Source organism: Acomys russatus, chromosome 2 (assembly GCF_903995435.1).
Source record: "Acomys russatus chromosome 2, mAcoRus1.1, whole genome shotgun sequence".
Lineage (NCBI taxonomy): Eukaryota > Metazoa > Chordata > Mammalia > Rodentia > Muridae > Acomys > Acomys russatus.
In genome coordinates, this window is record NC_067138.1 from 31,382,614 (window position 1) to 31,398,218 (window position 15,605).

General features: G+C 40.6%; 1 protein-coding gene across 1 annotated transcript in view; it reads right to left on the minus strand.

The window, feature by feature from the left end:
• Window positions 1–2,835: 2,835 nt before the first annotated feature.
• The window catches only part of Tox (thymocyte selection associated high mobility group box), a 308,910-nt gene continuing 296,140 nt past the window's right edge, over window positions 2,836–15,605 (minus strand). Inside the window, exons 7-9 of the mRNA XM_051159967.1 lie at window positions 11,702–12,088; window positions 4,121–4,272; window positions 2,836–3,819 (exon numbers count right to left, since the gene is read on the minus strand). Of these exons, the coding sequence (XP_051015924.1) occupies window positions 3,783–3,819; window positions 4,121–4,272; window positions 11,702–12,088 (576 nt within the window). The 3' untranslated portion in view covers window positions 2,836–3,782. The remainder of the gene's footprint in view (window positions 3,820–4,120; window positions 4,273–11,701; window positions 12,089–15,605) is intronic.

Below are 15,605 nucleotides of genomic sequence, written 5' to 3' on the forward strand. Positions count from 1 at the left end.
CATTGAGCTTAAATTGATCCTCTTGCCTCAGCCTGCCAAGTGCTGGAATTAAAAGTGTATGCCAGCATGCCCTGCCTTTTCTGACTTTTGTATCCTTAGTTATCTTGGTGCAATATTTCCACCCCTTTCCTCCACAATACTTCCCTCCAAGCAAATATTTAATTACTTTCTGTATTTAAAAGGAAACATAATACAATTTACGCTGAAGATAATTTGTGATGCTTTCTTCCTTGTTATAACATTACATTTACTGTGAACCTACTGTGGGCTATAGTATTCCAATTAGAGATATGAAAATCACTCCTCAATTTCAAAGAAGGAAAGAGAGGGAGGGAGGGAGGGAGGGAGAGAGAGAGAGAGAGAGAGAGAGAGAGAGAGAGAGAGAGAGAGAGAGAGAGAGAGGGGAGATTCAGACGATGAGTGGCTTACATGTATTTACAGACTCAGGAACTGAACTTACTCTGCACTTGTCCCTTGCTTCGCCACTGTTATTCAGTGTCCAATCACCAGCAACAAAGTTAGGGAGTTGTCTGCACTTCTATCTTCACTTTAAGGTGAGAATTAACAGGAGAATAAGAACATAGGCCAATGCTCCATTCTATAAACAATAACCTGAGAACAACTACATGTAATAGGCTTTTGTGTTTTAGTAGACAACTTGTTTATTATGAATTTCTACATACAAGTCCTCACTAACAAAGACATGTGATCCACTGGAATCTTTCCATTTACTACATTTTTAAAAACAGGTCAGAGTTCTCTAAGATGGGTTCTAAGTGGAGAAACATGTAAATGATCAGTTACTTTTTGAGTGTTTTTCACTTAATGCTTTGTAAAGTACTTCAAACTGCCTTAGATACTATATTTAAAGGTGTAGTTGAAAGGCTAGCTGCCTCCAATTCCTGCGTCCCTCTTTTGTCGGGCCATAAGAAATGGCTTCTCATGCATATTAAAAGGATGAAAACTGTCCATATGACACGGGTCAAGCTAATGACTTCCTGAGGAAGGGGGCAATTCTTTTGCATGGAAGGAAGATGGTGGCATGAATTCTAAGTTTGGATTCTTGCTTTTAAAAATTTCATAACCATGAATCTTAGCTAGGACAGTACACATTGCTTTTGTTAGTCCTGGTGTTTTGTGGACAGCTCATGCTTCATCTAGAGGAGCTTCTTGCCTTTAAGGAAACAGATAATAATTATCCTAGGAGACAGCCTCACCTTTAGCTGTGTCCCTGAATTAGATGCCCTGCAAGTCATTATGTGATTCGTTTTCCCATTGTTAGCTGTTTGTCATTTAGATGTGACCCAGGGCTGTAAGGCATCATTCTTTTTAAGAATGTAATGTTGGAGATGTAACCCACTCTCCACACTGGCATCCTGTTTTCTTTTTCTTCTTGGCCAGAGTTCTGATCTTGGACACGCTAGTGAGGGTACTTTATGTTCAGGACTGCTGTTGAATCTTAGAATGACTTTGCTCTCTAACGTGGCCTGAAATTTACGTGACGGTCCTCATCTGACTGAGCTTGTCCTTTCAAATCTTAGAAATCTCCAAGGAGGATACAGTCGTGTACTGTAAGAGTTTTGTTGACAGTATATATACTTTTATTTGATGTATTTGTTCTTTTTGTCCTGATTATGTGCCTGCGGGGGAAAGGTGCAGACAGTCTCCCGGACAGACCTCTTGTCCTAGCTGGTAGGACTACTTTCTCAGCTTACACTCAGTGCAAGAGAAAGCTACACTTTATCATAATATAATAGATAAAAGACATTAGTTAATTAGTAGCGCTGATATATTTCTAAGATACTCAACAGCCAAACAATAAACTGTGAACTTACTCACATGAGTCTTTATACAGTATTAAGACAGAAAAATTTGAGCTCTCAGCCCCAGTCATTTTCATAACACTTGATCTGCATTTTTTTTTTTTTATTAGTTAGTACATGCTGAGTGATTCGATGGTGGGCAGTGCCTGAAAATCATTCCAAAGTGAGCAAGCCTTTTGCCTTTCTAATTCTGGCTAGATTACATAACTATTTGTATTTAAATTGCTGAAGTTGTTTCATACATTCCATGAAACAGCCATTCTCTTGATGTCCAGCCAGATTAATTTATGTGATAAAAATCCTGTGGAATCTTTATTCACTATTCCCTTTTGCTGTAAAAACTATGCAATCTTAGCAAATCTCTAGTAGGGACCCACAATGTTTGGAAGGGGAGCAGGGGTGTGGAGGGGTGGGAGACAGCAAGTCTATCAATTTCTTAGCAACTACCTTCAGTTTCCATGCTTTCATTATTTTGTTGGCTGTCTGCCTACTGATCTCTCATTTCTAGATTGATTCTAGATACTCTGCCTTCCTTCCATTCCTTCGTGAACCCTTGGCCAATTATTAAATGTTTTCTGGATGCACGTGACTTGAGGAATTTTAGATGACTCAATTTGAATTTGGTTTTTAGTAGGGGAGTGTGTGTTTTAGAATTGAGAAGTGAGACACAGCTCTTTTTATCTTTTTGGGCACAGGGGGCACTGGTGTATGCTTAGGGTTGGAGCATGTGAGACCTCTGGGGCAATTTTCTGTTGTATTGTGCAAGGAGAGAAGGTTGCCAGGTAGAATTGCTTTTCATTTATGTCAACAAAAGATATGCAAAAATATGAATTCATTACTCTAATTTGCTACTAAATGAAAAGAAGATTTGGTTTTACTCATGTCACTGTAAAAATTAAATAATAAGTATTCACACCAAGCATGGATTCTTTCTTTCTTTTTTTTTTTTTTTTGCCAGCAAAAATTAAGACATCAATGAAGCTCTTTCAAATACTAGCAAATTTACTTACAAACACCTATATTTATTATTTCATAAATAGGCGCAACAAGTTCCATAAAAAAAAACCAAAACGATTAAATACAGACAGAGTATGAGGGAACAATAATACAGAGCCATAGGTAAAGATGATCATTTAGCGCTTTTCAACCTGTTCCTGCAGCTACGACACCAGGTGAGCATTTGGCAGCTTTATACATAAAAGGACTTAGATGATATTTACTAACCATTACACAAAAGTGATACAAAAAAGGATTTTTTTCTGCAATACAAAATAAATGTGCTTGCGCATTCCTCCACACTATTTTCCTTTTGTCTGATCAATAAGACAAAGCCAATTTGTTTTTAAATTAAAATCATTTGGGAATATTTTTCAAGTATTTTGAAAATATAGAACTATTAGTCAGTTGTTTTTAAAAATGAAGTAAAAATATGAATGTTTGCCAATTTAACCCCTCTGTGAAATCAACAAACTGGGGTGAGCCAGTTTCAAATTACAATTTAGCTACAAAAACATTCACATTTTATACTCTAGGAGAGTGTAACATAGATGCTATTTACAAACTTGCTATGACTGCTACATCAAGCCATTTAAAAAGTCTTTAGTAGTTTCATATAAACACCCATTATGAAAACCAATGGAAAACCCAGGACCATTACCCCAGACATCTACCGTTGCTAAGGCAGTTACTAGAGCGTAGCACTTCACAGCAAAACCAACAGAAATCAGAATGGTTCATACTTCCTTCAGGGAAGAGGAACAATGTCCATAAGAGATTAAAAAAATAATAAAGAAGCATGACTATTTCTTCCAGCGTGGGTGACCCACAAGCTCACACGGTCCTAAGTGCTTAGCAACTTGTATTTTTCTAACAAAATGAAGAACTGCCTTGAGTGCACAAAGCAATCCGTGGTGAAAAGATTTCCCTGAACTCCTCAGTGGAAAGGAGAGGTGTTGATTTTCAGGTGAGGTACAGTGCTTTGTCCCTCTGCATACCCCTGTGTGGAGAGAAAAACCTTGTTAAAGAAAATCAGAATCACAGTGGGTGGGGGTGGGGGGAGGTGGAGGAGTGAAGGTCGTGTTATTTGTTCTAGTTCGAGGGAAAGTGCACAGGTGGTTGACCTAAGTCCATAGCAAAGAGAAACACGAAGGCATTTGCTCTCGGAAAGGCTGGAGGACATCTTCACATTTTTGGGGACCTTACTTTTCTGAAGCCTTCCTGGACATGGAACTCTCTCCCAAGCAGAGGCGCATGCTATTAGACCCTCTACCGCCAGGGGGCGATGGCAGGCTGCTTACCCACTACTGCAGTAGTCGTTATTCCAGTCCACTGGCTGCGGGGGAGGATTCCTGCACCCAGAACGCACATACTCCATCGCTTGGGTGACAACTTGTGCGGCTGTAGATGTAGGGTTGATAATAGTCTGATAGTCGGGTTGAAGAGTAAATCCCTGAGGGAAAAGCAAATCGACATTTGAGAAAGGCGGTGCCTTCTAAAGAAGAAAAGAGGGGCACTGCTATCCACGCCTGCAAACACGGTAGGCCAACTCACTTCTGCATGCACCAGTGGAATGGGCTCCCTGACTTCAAGTAGAAAAAAAGCCGCCGCCACCTCATTACTCTCACCTTTCCTTCGTTTAACCACAGGCTAACCACTACACCCTCGGGCAGATAAATTGAGTTGGGAAACAACCTAAAATATAGACAAGCCAACCGAATCAACGGGAGAATGACCTTAAGCCCCTCACAGTTGATGTTTTCTGTCAGCATAAAGATACATTAATGACTAATCCCCAGAACAAGCAACAGAGCTTCCTTGAAGGGTCCAGGCAGCAGGTGGCTGAGTGGTTTATTAGGCCACACCTATTCACATATGTTCTCAAACTCCTTTCTTCTTTCAGTCACAATGGGGCCATCTGCCTCTTCTTCTTTATTTGTGTTTCCCTATCAGCTAGAGATTTCAACCAAAGCTTTTTTTTTTTTTTTTTTTTTTTTAAATCAGTTGTTGGACTAATAATACAGGGGAAGAGAGGGAAGACAACCTGCCACCGGGAAACACAGGGACTAAACCACGCAGAGATGGCAAACGTTTTTAATTGAAGGGTCTCTTAGCTGGCAAACAGAACTCAGACTTCAGGAATATTCTTTTAATTCACTAGCATGGTCAACAGTTGACTTTTCATTCCAGTGAAGCTATTAAAAAATTCAAGGACAGAACCTCTGAAGTATATAGCTATACCTGGTAAACAAAATGCGCTATATACCACTTATTTTGAGCTTATCTGGTGAATTCAAGAGGAGCCCAAGCAGTCTTTGCTGGAAGTGAGCACAGAAAGAAAATTAATTAATCTCATGGTTGTTTCTGCAGCACATTCTAGGCATGGTTTTTAACTCCCCGGCCTCCCCAACTCCCAAAATCAAGATTTAAAATACACCATGATCTATTTACTCTCAAGCAGCTTTGGAAGGTGAACTATGGTTGATAATTTTTCTTAAACTCAGCAGGATGGTGGGAGGGTTGATTTTTTAACTAAAGATATTTTCTTAGACTTTTACTCATGTGTGGGTAGTCCCTCACAAAGTGATTTGAGGATGGGATCTCCTCTCAAACGTCCTTAAGTCTTTGCTTGGCTTCTAGGGATCTGCTGATTTGCCATTCCAATGATAAAGACTGCAGACTCATGCTAATGTCTACTCCCACTGAGACTTTGGAGAGAGACAAAATTCAGCATGATGGGTAACAAGTCCCCCAAAAGTCCAGATTCCAGTAATACTAGTTGTTGACCCAGTGCAGACTTAAAGCAATAGATTTCCTAAATAGCAGCTGCAATCTAGGAAGCCTTCCTCAATAGAGGGCCCTGTATCCCAGGCTGCAAGCATCTTCCCAAGGGAAGGCAGGTGCCACTGGCCTTTCTGGCAGATTGTACCATTCTCTCAGTCTTCCTGGATTCTCACCATAGAAGGAGCCCCACTGGCCTTAGTTATATAACTTCATTTCTTACGGTCCTGACATACTGCCAACCTTCTCGGTGTCTGTCCCTAGGGTCCAGTACGATGGTTGCTGGAGACCAGGAAGAAGATTTGAGAGACCCTGTATTGGTTTCTTCCACCATTGGGTCCATCTCCAGGCTTTCTGAGGACACTGTGATCACTGTTTGCAGTGTTTACTGTACAGTCTCAGGGCCTAGCCCATAACAGTGGTTCAATAAATCACGCATTTCAAGAATAAAGACATTTTGATGCTACTGCAAAAAAGGCAAAGATGAATATGTAAATACCAAGGATTATTCATCTGTTTAGAGTAAAGTTCTTTGTTGGATTTTTTTTTTTTTACAGAATTGGCAAAATGTAGCCAAAAAGCAACAAGGATCAAAACAAAGTAACTGGAAATATCCTGAGTTAGTCGAAGGTACAGACAAATGGAAAAATAATACATTCAGTGGAAATAGTTCCATAGGTTGAATCAGAATATCAGAAAAACATTTTTAAATTACTAACTTAAAACAAAATTACATACATTCTACAAAGTTCCAAGATGGAAAATTTTGCTGCCTTCAAAATCTAAATAAATCACTTCTTCCAAATAACTAAGGACCAAGGAGAAGACAAGTATAGACTAAACAGTAGTTACCACTATTTTCTTTTCAAGATAGAAATGGAAACGTTCCTCAGAACACTGTACAAAGAGATGCTGAGGCTGACTCTTGGGCCGAGTACACTTGTATTATGAGTGTAAATGGGAAACAACAATGATGATATAAATGTTTTGAAAAATGTTTGCTTAGCAGTCTAATTAAACGAGACTGAATATTTTGCATTTTAATGCTCTGGAGAAAAATCACCAACTGTTTTGTAGCATGCCTGGAATTTTAAATTTTATTTTCTGGTGCCAGATTGAAATAAAAATAGGAAGCATGATAAAGATTAATTTGATGTCAGAAGGGACATTTGCTCTTTAATTAGATTCCTGTAGCCCTCACTGTTCTGTTTTGCTACATAGCAAGTCTGAAAAGGCTTGTAGCACCACGAAACAGTGATCCTCGGAGCCACACTTTACTGCAAACTAATTTCATTTCCTGCTTGTCTGGAGAGGCATTTTCAACAGGCATCAATGTTTTGTCTTTATGACTGATTTATTCATCAATCTCAATGTGATTTTTTTAAAAAAAAAAACCTTTAAATTACACCCAAATCCTAAAGCAGCTGTTTATTACACAAGGAAATTGAAAATCTGTCTGTGATATCATACAAAGATTTTTTTCTTAAGGTTATAAAGGAAGTTGACAGATATTAATGATTTTTTTCCTCCTGACCTCATTCGACAATAAAAGTGCACTGAGAAACAGAAAGAAAACTAAAACAAAAAAGCAGGTCCATGGACTCAATGTATAAGATATTCTTCAAGAAAATAACGACACTATCATTCCTGGTACATTAACAGTATTTTTTTTTGTTGTTGGAAACATCCATTTTCAGAGGGATAATAAAGTATCTAAAGTAATATGGAAATGTGAGACCACCTGTAAAAGGTACAGTAGCCATTTTCTTTATTTTCTCTCTTTCTCCTTTTTGGTACTTAGTTGGGATGTGGTCAACATATTAGGACACAAATCACTTCAGGATGAAGATAGGCTGGGTGATGAATCAGGCCGGTCAACTTGAATCTACAGGTTAATATCTCATCTATGATGTGAACAGTGGACCCCACAAACTGTTGACAGTCTGCTACACCCCATCAGCAGTGCCAGCTTCCATCTTGACTTGAGGATGGCCAGCTGACAAAAGCTTCCAGCCTCTCTAATCTGCAGGCTCCTTGCCCTGTTGACCATCATGACTCAGACACTGTTCCTATGACTTTCATCTGTTGTGAACCTCTTTTGTTAATCCGGTTCTTTGCTGGGATGACCTTATACCTCTCCTGCCTCCCAGGGTTTACATGTTGCCTTTTCTCAGCATGCTGGGGCTCTCCTGCCATTGAGGAGGCCTATGAAAGTGCTCTCTGTTGGTGTCTTCCTGTATCTTTGCCAGGAGATTTCCATTTGTTGTCTTATCATCACTTCCCATGCTCCAACTCCAGGGAGCACGGGGTTGGTCACTTTCCCTGGACTCCTAGATCACTTAAGCTTAAGAATCCATGCAGTGTCTGGTACATATTAGGACCTGTCTGAATTATTTTTGTCATATCAATTTTTTTAAACACCCAAAGGATTAAGACTCTACAGTCAAATGTGAGGCACCAGAGTACGTGAGAAAGTCGTATCACGCTCTCCACTCAACTGTGGAGAATATTCTGACCATTGGCTAGATCTGGGAAGGGGTTTAAAGTTTACCTCCTGTATTGTCCTTGGCTGGTGCCTTAGTTTGAGCGGGACCCCTGGGCCCAAATCTGCCTATCATATTGTTCTACTTGTAGATTTCTAGGACCCTCTGTATCCTTTTATTTTGCTATTCTCCCATGCGTCTCTCATTTAGAGTCCCAATAGGATGCCTTCCCCTCTGTCCCCGTTTCCTGGTAAGTGAAGGCTTTTGTGGGACGTAATCCCCCTCAGGAACAGTCATAGGGGAGGGGAATAATGGGAAAATGGGGGGGGGGGGAGGAATGGGAGGATACAAGGGATGGGATAAACATTGAGATGTAACAAGAATAAATTAATAAAAAAAATAAATTAAAAAAAAAAAAGACTCTACAGTCAAAGCTACAATTGCTCCAAATGCTATAACATACCATTCATTTAATTTCTTAGAGGTTTATTATTCCATAGTTCTAACTAACAGCCTATAATGTTGAAAGTGATTTTAGTCAATGCCAATTTTGTAGACATTTTTTCATTGTGAGTGCCTGCCACTATCTTTTTTTTTATGACCTCTAACTCCAGATGCTTTTTGAGATACAGTGACAAAGTTGACTTATAGACAGATAATATTTTGTTCAAAACAAAACATGTTATTTCTTTTTCTGCCATGTTAAGGTTTTGTATGTTGGAATAAATCTCTTGAGGTCTTACAAGTAGCCCTTTATAATTCTGAGATAGTGGAAGACTATTCATGGTGATCTTTACTTTATCCAAGGGGTTAATGTAAGGAAAAGAGGGAGCTATTTCTTGGTGGATAAATTAGGAAAGGGTCTCCTTCCTGGACAGCTGTGTCCCTCTGCATGGGGGACAGGACTGTGTCCTTTTACTCTTTTTTTAAATCTTTTTTTTTTATTAATTTATTCATATTACATCTCGATTGTTAGCCCTTCCCCTGTTTCCTCCCATTCTTCCCTCCCTTCCCATTTCTCCCCTTCTCTCCTCCCCTATGTCCATGACCGGAGGGAGAACCTCCTCCCCCTATCTATGCTCCAGAATATCAAGTCTCTTCTTGGTAACTAGCTATCCTTCCTCTGAGTGCCACCAGGTCTCCCCATCTGGGGGACATGGTCAGAAAAGGGGCACCAGAGTTTGTGTGAGAGTCAGATCTCACTCTCCACTCAACGGTGGAGAGTATCATGTTCGTCGGCTAGGTCTTGGTAGGGGTTCGAAGCTTACTGCCTATATTCTCCTTGGCTGGTGCCTTAGTTTGAGGAGGACCCCAGGATCCAGATCTGCCTGTCATAAAGTTCTTCTCGTAGGTTTCCAGGACCCTGTGGGTCCTACTATTTCCTCTTTCTTCCATGCTACTCTTGCCTAAAGTCTCAATCGGATATCCTCTCCTCTGACTCACTTTCTTGGTAAGTAAAGATTTTCATGATACGTATCCCTTGGACTAGTGTTTTGATATAAGTGAGTATATACCATTTGTCTCTTTTTGCTTCTGGGTGAACTCACTCATTATGATAATTTCTAGATCAATCCATTGTCCACAAATTTTGGGAATTCCTCATTTTTAATAGCTGAGTAGTATTCCATCATGTAAATATACCACAGTTTCTTAGTCCATTCTTCTACTGAGGGACACTTAGGCTGTTTCTATGTTCTGGCTATTACGTATAAAGCAGCTATGAACATGGTTGAGCTATGTCCCTGTTGTGTGGTAGGGCATTTTCTGGGTATATTCCAAGGAGTGGGATAGCTGGGTCTTGAGGAAGCCCTATTCCCATTTTTCTGAGAAAGCGCCAGATAGCTTTCCAAAGTGGTTTCTTGGGAAGCAGCAGCTGGACTGCAGCATAGGGATCAACACAGGAGCCTGGAAGCCCACCTGCAGGCAGGAGTCAGATTACCCTAGTGACAAGAGTCAGCTCACCCTACTAGTGACGGTGACAACTCTCAGATTGCTTCTTCTTCATGCAAACACCACCGACTCACTATGGCACAGAGGCATTCCACAATGGCCCTTCCCTGGGAGTAAGGTCCAGTGCAGAGGGTGAAGATTCTACCCCGGAAACATCTCCTGCTCACACATGCATTAGGAGACCAGGCTGGAGGTTGGAAACTATTACTACCTCTATCTGCTCTCTAGTGAGTCACCTTTAGCAACTGGTTGTGATGTGAGTGGATATGATGTGTAGGTGAGAAAGTTATCCATTGATGCACTTGGTTTACGAACCCAGGAACACTGAGACAATGAATTCTTCTGTTTTCTTCATACACAGTTTGATTTTAGAAGTAACTGAGATTTAAATGTCTTAGAGGACACAGACTTTCAGAGACAAATCTGTTAACAATCTCCAAGAGAGCCTGAGGCTGAGAAGCTGCCACCCAATGTTAAGGTGCTGCTTCTGAGTTCTGATCGGGTCTGGATTTGGATTCCAGCTCCCACCTTGTGAGTTTATTACGGCAGCTTGTGAAGCTTCAGTTTCTTTGTACATAAAATGAACACAGGGCTAGCCATAGACCTGAAAGCCTTCTGAAAATTTAAGTATTGAGTACTGGGTTTGTCTATAATAGTCATAATAAAATATGTTTTACACTGCTGAGACATGGTTCATCCTTCTGCCTCCCATTTCCCTACTTTTTTCTAGGGCAGGCATGCATTCTATGTACAGACAACTAGGTATGACTTTCAGGAAGCTGTGCTTCTGTGTTTTCTTGCAGGATTTTCTCTAGGAAAATCATGACTCAATGGCAAAGGTGGTGTTTGCATTTACCATGATTTGTAGTTTTATCCTTGCCTATTTTCTAAAGTGAGAGTTGAGGGTTTTTCAATATTTTATATTCCAATAAATTTATAGAGTAGCCTCCTAATTTTCAAATTATGAAAAAACTTCAAAATCTTAAAAAAAAGGAAAAAATTGATTTTATAAGTGAAACTACCCAGAAACCTCTCTTGTTTTCTTAATTTATGCTGAAGATATCCTCTGTCTCCACTACCACACTCTTGCATTTTCAGTGGTAGAGGTTAAACCTAGGGTCTGTTATATATTGGCAAAATACTCACTCCAGGCTCTTTATGTATATTTTTAAGTGAAGCACAAGTTATTGTTTGGTTCTCAGTGTGTTTAAGTCTCTACTAAATTTTCATATTAAATCTGATTTTGTTTTATAGCAATTACTGAACTCAAGAGTCATCCCAGTCAAGACAGCTTCATTTCCTAATGACATTACAAGGAAATTACAGACCCAGTTCCAACAAAATCCATAGCACACATGGCACCTTAGCACGTGTTAGCACCAAAGAAACAAATCGGAAAAAAAGGGGCCAACAGCAAGGGACCATCAAGTTGATACCTTGTGAAAGAAATCAATGACTCAAAAGGAATTGCTATCAATGAATGCCTGATTCTGACAATTTACCACTTGTAAATTATATTTTCTAGACGTAAGTCTGTCAAATACCCACGGTTCTCTCTCTCTGTTTCAATAGAATAACCACCCCTTCTATTCTTTGCTTGCTAGACAGTCCCCTGAGCCCCACCCCCACAGCTCTCCAGAAGTGCACAGAACTGGTGTAGACACTTACTTGCTGCATGGTGGGAGAGTGTAAGGCAGTCTGGACCTGCATGGGGATCTGGCTCCCAAGGGGCTGCTGCATGGCAAGCGGCTGATGCTGTTGCATGCTGAGATGCTGGTGGAGAGGTGGGCTGATCTGGAGCGGGGGTGGTGGAGACACAGCCATGTTGGCTATGGAGACAGTCACTGGCATTTGGTTATTCGGCTTGGGTGCTATGTTTCTGGGGAGGCTTGGGTGCATGGCGGTGAGGTGCGGATTCATTCCTGGTTGTTGGTGATAGTGAGAACTTAGGTACAGAGCTGAGTGGGCCTGGCTGGGCCCATGGAACACTGACTGCTTTGAGTTGACCAGCTGGGGTGGTTGAGATGTCTTAACATCAACAGGATCACTGTAGCTCTGTGGACGGAAGAAAGGAGAGCAGCGTTAGGAGACAGGTCTTGCATGGTGCAATTCCAGGATGTTTGTGCATTTTCACATGGACTTTCATGAGAATCAACACCCATTACTATTCTTGGGTCTCTTATGTAAGGATTATTCCATCTTTTTTTTTTTAAACACAACTTATACAACATTGAGTTCTTAACTTCTTATGAAATCTAGAGCAAGCTGTAATTACATTTCATTCTTTTTCCTTTGCTTAAATGCTCTCTCTGACTGACTATTTTGGTCATCTGAGGAAAGATAAAAACATGCAGGAGGCCACCATCCTCATGGTAAGTTATCTCACTTGCAGAGAAATTCAGCTGAGCTCTCCTACTGGTTCCACGTTTAGCTTCTTCTCCCCGTGTTCTCACAGAACCTTGGCCCTACATATTTCCACAAAGAAAGCAAAGCCGGTTGGCAGTGGTGGCTGTGGGAGAGGTCTGAAATACCTTCCCAAAGCCATAGAAAATCATATTAATGTCTTCAAAGAAACTGCAGGACTCATCTTGATTTTTTTTTTTAAAGAAAGGAGCTGGTGATAAATTGTCCCCATTAATGAAGTGGATAAAAATAATCTCTCTTTGATATTTCAGACTCCATCATAAATTAATATAATCTTGCCCTAATTTTTCCACACCTAATAACCTTTTAATTGACTTAAAAACCAGGCATCTCAGTGGAAGCTGAAAGGAATCAAAGATGAGCCCCGTGGCATTACCTCCTGCGGAAGAACCTAGCTCTTCATTTTCTGAGAGAAAAGACTGATGGAGCAAGGGCAGGGTGTGAACGCAAGAGGAGGGGAAGAAGGCCTGTGCTTCTGAAGAAGAGAGCCACTTTTGCCAAGCCTGCCTTGGGGAGTCACATATGCTTGTACATCATGACCTTGATGTACCTCTGGTTCACAAGTCACCTCTGTGCTTAATCTCTCACATTCCCAACAGTCAGCAATGAATCTTCTTTCAGCAATGCAGAGGCTGTGTTTATGAAGGCCTTGATGTCCCTTCTGTTTGGGTAATGCTACCCTCTATCCATAGCCTGCACTATGGATGGAAGTCCACATAAGCTAGCTAGTTTCATTATCACAAGCCAGTCTGAAGTACCATAAACAACACAGTGCAGGTACTCCCGGGGATGCAGGGAAAGTAGACAACACAGTGATTCTCATGTGTGTGTGTGTTGAATTCTTTGTCTTTGCCTATTGTGGTTGGTGACTCTCAACTTATATTAATGTCTTATAGGAAACATATGTAATGACCCTTAAAATTATGCCAAATATGTGCATGTGTAAAAATGTCATGATGAAATAAGGAAATAGATTATTACAGAGATCCATAACTGGTCAAAATGCGGAGAATGCCACTGTGGGGTGCCCAGCCCTGATTGCTGTATCTATAATACAACCCATATACACAAGGCTCAGGAGACCTCACTGAAGAGGGAACAGAAAGATTGTAAGAGAAGGGGACCAGGGCACCTGATCCAAAGAGTGCCTTCTAGACACAACATAGACTAAAGTTCAGCAAGTGTGGCTGCCTAAACAAGACCAGCATAACTACAACATTAATTACTATGCTAATATGAATGGATATGTGAAAGTGTCATGAGGAGATAAGGACAAAAGCTATTATAGCAACCTACAACAGGTCAGGACGCAGAGAATGTCACTTGGAGGAATTCAAACCATAGAGCTTCATTATCACAGGCCAGTCTGAAGCACTGTGAACTGCGTGTGTGTGTGTGTGTGTGTGCACAAACACCTTCTTCCCAACAAACCATGAGAATCTGGGCTCAAGGAGGTTAAATTTTCTATACAGAGCTTATATAAAGGCATACCAAATGTGTCCTAATCGCCCGCAACACCCAAAAACATTTTTTTTTAAATTAATTTATGCTTGTTACATTTCAATGGTTAATCCCATCCCTTGTATCCTCCCATTCTTCTCTCCCTCCCATTTTCCCATTATTCCCCTCCCCTATGATTGTTCCTGAGGGGGATTACCTCCCCCTGTATATGCTCATAGGGTATCAAGTCTCTTCTTGGGAACCTGTTGTCCTTCCTCTGAGTGCTACCAGGTCTCCCCCTCCAGGGGACATGGTCAAATGTGAGGCACCAGAGTATGTGAGAAAGTCATATCACACTCTCCACTCAACTGTGGAGAATGTTCTGACCACTGGCTAGATCTGGGTAGGGGTTTAAAGTTTACTGCCTGTATTGTCCTTGGCTGGTGCCTTAGTTTGAGCGGGACCCCTGGGCCCAAATCTGCCTATCATAATGTTCTACTTGTAGGTTTCTAGGACCCTCTGGATCCTTCTACTTTCCTATTCTCCCATGCTTCTCTCAATTAGAGTCCCAATAGGATGTCCTCCCCTCTGTCCCAGTTTCCTGGTGAGTGAAGGCTTTCGTGGGACATGCCCCTTGGGCTAGTATGCAGATATAAGTGAGTATATACCATTTGAGTCTTTCTGCTTCTGGGTTAACTCACTCATTATGATCATTTCTAGCTCAATCCATTTATCCACAAATATCGGGAATTCCTTGTTTTTAATAGCTGAATAGTATTCCACTGTGTATATGTACCAGAGTTTCTTTATCCATTCTTCTACTGATGGACACTTAGGCTGTTTCCATGTTCTGGCTATTATGAATAAAGCTGCTATGAACATGGTTGAGCAAATTTTCTTGTTGTGTGCTGGAGCATCTTCTGGGTATATTCCAAGGAGTGGAATAGCTGGGTCTTGAGGAAGCCCTATTCCCATTTTTCTCAGATAGTACCAGATAGATTTCCAAAGTGGCTGTACTAGTTTGCATTCCCACCAGCAATGAAGGAGTGCAAAAACATTTTCAGTAGTAGAATTGGAATACAAGTTTTTATTCCCTGTATTCTATAGTAACCTCAGAATGCCAAAAATTGTTCAGCAAGAATTTATAAAAGAAACTGCAGATGGAAAGCATTTATGGAAATGTAATTCCCAAGGGTACTTTCAATGAAATAAAATCTCTAATTGGACTGTTTTAGTTCTGGTTTTAAATTCTTGTATAAGATGGTTAATAATTCAAGGCAAAGTTAAAAGAGTTAACTGAACTTTTAACAAGGAGAATTTTAGAAAGCTATAATTCATCATGTATATATAGATATATTTATATGTGTATATGCATATATACGCACATATATACATATATGCATATACTCACATGCACAAACCTATTGAGCCCTTTTATTGGTTAGGGATGGCCACTTGGGATTGGATAATGGATTGGGTGGCTTCTCCCTAGAGAAACGGGACTCTCCCTTTCTCAGCTCTCTTAGCAACCACTAATGCCTTTAGCTCTACATCTAGCTTTGTAAAACCTCCCCATCTACACTGGCAAGTGAAGTAAGGTACTTGTGCAGGTCTTCTATAGGCAGCCATACTGTTTAGCTTCTATGGTTTCAGCCTCTGTGTTGTGTCTATGGAGAAGGTACTATCCTGAACCAGATGTCCCTGTTGT